The sequence below is a fragment of the Pseudopipra pipra genome, unplaced genomic scaffold (genome assembly GCF_036250125.1).
Source record: "Pseudopipra pipra isolate bDixPip1 unplaced genomic scaffold, bDixPip1.hap1 HAP1_SCAFFOLD_52, whole genome shotgun sequence".
NCBI classification, from domain to species: domain Eukaryota; kingdom Metazoa; phylum Chordata; class Aves; order Passeriformes; family Pipridae; genus Pseudopipra; species Pseudopipra pipra.
In genome coordinates this window covers 150,001-155,000 of record NW_026991003.1, presented here as the reverse complement: position 1 = coordinate 155,000, position 5,000 = coordinate 150,001, and the positions used below count along the sequence as shown (strand labels likewise).

The 5,000-nt window shown below is 75.5% G+C and overlaps 1 protein-coding gene across 1 annotated transcript in view; it reads right to left on the bottom strand.

Moving 5' to 3' along the window:
* Positions 1-3,286: 3,286 nt before the first annotated feature.
* LOC135408555 (collagen alpha-1(I) chain-like) overlaps positions 3,287-5,000 on the bottom strand; it is a 3,893-nt gene continuing 2,179 nt past the window's right edge. Inside the window, exons 2-3 of the mRNA XM_064643668.1 lie at positions 4,904-5,000; positions 3,287-4,837 (exon numbers count right to left, since the gene is read on the bottom strand). The exon at positions 4,904-5,000 is cut by the window's right edge and continues 887 nt beyond it. Of these exons, the coding sequence (XP_064499738.1) occupies positions 3,287-4,837; positions 4,904-5,000 (1,648 nt within the window). The remainder of the gene's footprint in view (positions 4,838-4,903) is intronic.

Sequence of the window (5,000 nt, the reverse complement as noted above, 5' to 3'; positions counted from 1 at the left end):
GACCCTGGGCGCCGCCGCCCGGCCCGGATGCGGGTAGACCTGTTCCCGCCGGCCGCCGGACTTAGAGCCGGAGCGGCGGCGCCGCCGCCCGGCCCGGATGCGGGTAGACCTGTTCCCGCCGACCGGCGGACTTAGAGCCGGAGCGGCGGCGCCGCCGCCCGGCCCGGATGCGGGTAGACCTGTTCCCGCCGGCCGCCGGACTTAGAGCCGGAGCGGCGGCGCCGCCGCCCGGCCCGGATGCGGGTAGACCTGTTCCCGCCGACCGGCGGACTTAGAGCCGGAGCGGCGCCGCCGCCCGGCCCGGATGCGGGTAGACGTGTTCCCGCCGACCGGCGGACTTAGAGCCGGAGCGGCGGCGCCGCCGCCCGGCCCGGATGCGGGTAGACCTGTTCCCGCCGACCGGCGGACTTAGAGCCGGAGCGGCGGCGCCGCCGCCCGGCCCGGATGCGGGTAGACCTGTTCCCGCCGGCCGCCGGACTTAGAGCCGGAGCGGCGCCGCCGCCCGGCCCGGATGCGGGTAGACGTGTTCCCGCCGACCGGCGGACTTAGAGCCGGAGCGGCGGCGCCGCCGCCCGGCCCGGATGCGGGTAGACCTGTTCCCGCCGGCCGCCGGACTTAGAGCCGGAGCGGCGCCGCCGCCCGGCCCGGATGCGGGTAGACCTGTTCCCGCCGGCCGCCGGACTTAGAGCCGGAGCGGCGCCGCCGCCCGGCCCGGATGCGGGTAGACGTGTTCCCGCCGACCGGCGGACTTAGAGCCGGAGCGGCGGCGCCGCCGCCCGGCCCGGATGCGGGTAGACCTGTTCCCGCCGGCCGCCGGACTTAGAGCCGGAGCGGCGCCGCCGCCCGGCCCGGATGCGGGTAGACCTGTTCCCGCCGGCCGCCGGACTTAGAGCCGGAGCGGCGCCGCCGCCCGGCCCGGATGCGGGTAGACCTGTTCCCGCCGACCGGCGGACTTAGAGCCGGAGCGGCGGCGCCGCCGCCCGGCCCGGATGCGGGTAGACCTGTTCCCGCCGGCCGCCGGACTTAGAGCCGGAGCGGCGGCGCCGCCGCCCGGCCCGGATGCGGGTAGACCTGTTCCCGCCGACCGGCGGACTTAGAGCCGGAGCGGCGCCGCCGCCCGGCCCGGATGCGGGTAGACGTGTTCCCGCCGACCGGCGGACTTAGAGCCGGAGCGGCGCCGCCGCCCGGCCCGGATGCGGGTAGACGTGTTCCCGCCGACCGGCGGACTTAGAGCCGGAGCGGCGCCGCCGCCCGGCCCGGATGCGGGTAGACCTGTTCCCGCCGACCGGCGGACTTAGAGCCGGGGCGGCGCCGCCGCCCGGCCCGGATGCGGGTAGACGTGTTCCCGCCGACCGGCGGACTTAGAGCCGGAGCGGCGCCGCCGCCCGGCCCGGTCGCGGGTAGACGTGTTCCCGCCGGCCGGCGGACTTAGAGCCGGAGCGGCGCCGCCGGCCGGCCCGGATGCGGGTAGACCTTTTCCCGCCGACCGGCGGACTTAGAGCCGGAGCGGCGCCGCCGCCCGGCGGCGAGTGGACCCGGTCTCCGAGCCCCGTGGGTAGAGCTCCTGTCCAGGTCCGGCAGCTAGAGCCGCTCCGAGGGCTCGGCGAGGGCCCTCGGCCGGCGCCGAAGCGCTGCCGTTTCCGGCCGGTGCTCCGAGCGTGGCACCGAATTCACGGAGCGAGCAGACGGCGTGCGACCGCTCGATCCGTCGGTCGGCGCGCCGGCGTGCCCTTCCGGCCCTGCCCCGACCTCCCCGATTTCCCACAGTTCTTAGCGAGTCCTTCCAGCGCGCATGCTCCGTCCAGTACTCTCCCGGGGGGCTCGTTGCGGGGACTCCATCTCCCGTGGCCCTTTGCGGCAGACTTCCTCTCCGGCGTTAAGGCTTTCCCCTGCCCCGAGGCTGAAAGAAGAAACGTTCTCTGCGGGGCGGGGAAGCCGGGGGAGTAACTGGGACTCTCTTTAGGCGGCACGGCTGCGGCCGACCGGGCTCGGCCGCCTCGGCGCCGCCGGGAAGAGCCGATGTCCGAGAGTAGCGGCTAGAGCCGGTCTCGGGGCTTAGCGCTGCGCTTTCTGCCCGGCGCTCCGAGCGTAGCAGCCTTTCCCCTGCCCCGAGGGTGAAAGAAGAGACGTTCTCTGCGGGGCGGGGAAACGGGGGGAGCAACCGGGACTCTGCCCGGGTGGCACGGCTGCCGCCGCCTCGGCTCGGCCGCAGAGGTGCGCAGCGGGTAGAGTTGTCGTCCGTGCCCGGCGGGTAGACCCCTGGTCCGAAGCCGGCGGGTAGACCTGGTGTCCCGGGGCAGCGGGTAGACCTGTGGTCCGGGCTCGTCGGCTCGAGCCGCTCTCCGAGTCGGGTGGCTGGAGCGGGTTCCGAGCGCTTAGCCGAGGCCCTCGGCGGGTGCCGAGGCGCCGCCGTTCCTGCCCGGGGCTCCGAGTGGGAAAGAGAGGGCGTTGTCCGCGGCGCGGGTCCAGAGGGGGAGTAGCTGGGACTCTCTTAAGGTGGCAGGGCGGCGGCCGACTGGGCTCGGCGGCGGGGGTGCCGGTGGGTACAGCTGCTCTCGGAGCCCGGCGGGTAGACCTGTTGTCCGAGCCCGGCGGGTAGACCTGTTGTCCGAGCCCGGCGGGTAGACCTGTTGTCCGAGCCCGGCGGGTAGACCTGTTGTCCGAGCCCGGCGGGTAGACCTGTTGTCCGAGCCCGGCGGGTAGACCTCTTGTCCGAGCCCGGCGGGTAGACCTCTTGTCCGAGCCCGGCGGGTAGACCTGTTGTCCGAGCATGGCGGGTAGACCTGGTGTCCGAGCCCGGCGGGTAGACCTGGTGTCCGAGCCCGGCGGGTAGACCTGGTGTCCGAGCCCGGCGGGTAGACCTGGTGTCCGAGCCCGGCGGGTAGACCTGGTGTCCGAGCATGGCGAGTAGACCTGGTGTCCGAGCCCGGCGGGTAGACCTGGTGTCCGAGCATGGCGGGTAGACCTGGTGTCCGGGCCCGGCGGGTAGACCTGGTGTCCGAGCCCGGCGGGTAGACCTGGCGTTCGGGTTAGGCGGGTCGACCTGGTGTTCGGGCCCGGCGGGTAGACCTGGTGTCCGAGCCCGGCGGGTAGACCTGGTGTCCGGGCCCGGCGGGTAGACCTGGTGTCCGAGCCCGGCGGGTAGACCTGGTGTCCGGGCCCGGCGGGTAGACCTGGTGCCCGAGCCCGGCGGGTAGACCTGTTGGCCCGGGCTTCCGGGCCGACCCGTTCGCCCAGTCGGGCGCGGCCGGCCTCGTGCCCCGCCGGGTGCTGTCGAGCATCAGGTCTACCCGGTTCCGGGGCTGGCGAGCATCAGGTCTACCCGGTTCCGGAGCCGGCCGATGCGGCCGCCGCGGCCGCCGCCGGCGGCCTGCGCCCCGGCGGCGTCCCGGCGCAGGGCCACCAGGTCTACCCGGCTCCGGCGGGACTTAGGCGCCTGTCGGCATTTTCGGGGTAGACCTGTTGTCGCGGCCGGCCCCGGAAGTCGGCCAAGGGGTCGCTGTCGGGCGCCGCCTCCGGTTAGGTCTAGGCGAGAGGCGGCCTGCTCTCGCGCGCCTCCCCGCTGAGGAGCCTCGAGCCGCTTCGGAGGCGCGGCGGCGCCAGGACGCGTCTGTCCGTATTGTGGGCAGGGGTTGTCTAGCAGCGCGGGTTCCGAGGGCCCCTTTTCTTCCGCGTCTGCTGCCGCGCGGCCTTCGGCGCGTGCCACGGGCCGGCCAACCCCACGAGCGGCAGGAAGGCCGGCGCGAGAAAGCCGCGGGGCTCTCGACCGGCTTCCTCGGGCGGGCCCGATGACGGGAGAGGAAGACGAGAGCCGAGCGCGAAAGCGCAGCCGAGGGAGTGCGGGACTGGGACGGCCGAGGGGGGCCCGCGGGGGCCCGACAGCAGCGTCCAGCCCGAGCCGGTGGCGGCTGCCGGCTCCCTGAGGGCCCCGGGCGAAGGCGATGGTGTGCGAGGGCGGCGAGGCGGCGGCGTCTCGTCCTTTCGGTGGGCCGGCCTTAAGCCGGCGCCCGTCGTCCGGCGGCGGCGGCGGGCATTGTTGCGGGCGGTTGGCGGCCGGGGCTCGAAGGGCCGAGCCCGCGCGGGCTTTTTCCCCGGCCGCCTCCCGAGAGCCCCGAAGATGGCCCGGGCCTGGGTGGCGGCGCCCTGTCCTCGGCTGCCGGGCGGCAGCGGTGCCGGCGGCGTGCCGGGGACTGGCGGTGGGCGTGCGGCCTCGCCTGGGCCCGGCCGGTTGCCGGAGGGGCTCGGTGACGGGACCGCCCGATGGTCGGGCGAGGCGGCGCCCTCGGCGCGCCTCGGCTCTTTTGTTCGTTCCCCCTTCCTCGGCCCTAAGCCGGGGACCCGCCCAGCGGGCCGAAGGCGGCGGCGCCGGCCGGCCAGGCTGTGGCCGGCGGCCGCGCCGGCAGACCGAGAACCCGACAGAGTCGCCGGGGAGCCCTGGGGACGCACGATGGCCGTTGGCGGGCGAGGCGGCGGCGCCTCGCCCCTCCCTCCTCTTAGGCCGGCGCGAGAGCCACGGCGGCCGGGCGGCCCGTGCGGTCGGGCCTGCCCCGCCGGCCTGGCTGCCGGAGGGCTGGGTTCCGCGAAGGTCTGTCGGCCGGGGGCCGGGTTGCGGGCGAAGTGGGGCGCCCTCCCGGCCTTTTTTTTCCGTTTTTTTTGATTTTTGCTCCGGCGGCCTTAAGCCGCAGCACGCCGAGCGCGCCAGGGAAGAGAAAGTGCGTGAGAGCGCGAGAGCGGCCCGGCAGCGGCCGGCCGCCGCCGAGGCGCGAGCCCGTGGGCAGCGAGAGGGAATCGGGGAGCGAGGGGCGCGGGCCCCGCCCCGAGCCCCGGGCGGCCGTGGCTAGCACGGCGAGCGAGAGGCGCGCGTGCTTTTTTCTCGGGGGCTTTTTGTTTTTCTCCCCGTCGCCGTCCCCCGGCCTTTCTGGGGGAAGCCGACGGCCGCGAGGCGGGCGAAAGCCGGTGGCCCCGCGGCACGTTCGGTGGCGCTTTCGCACGCTGGAGGT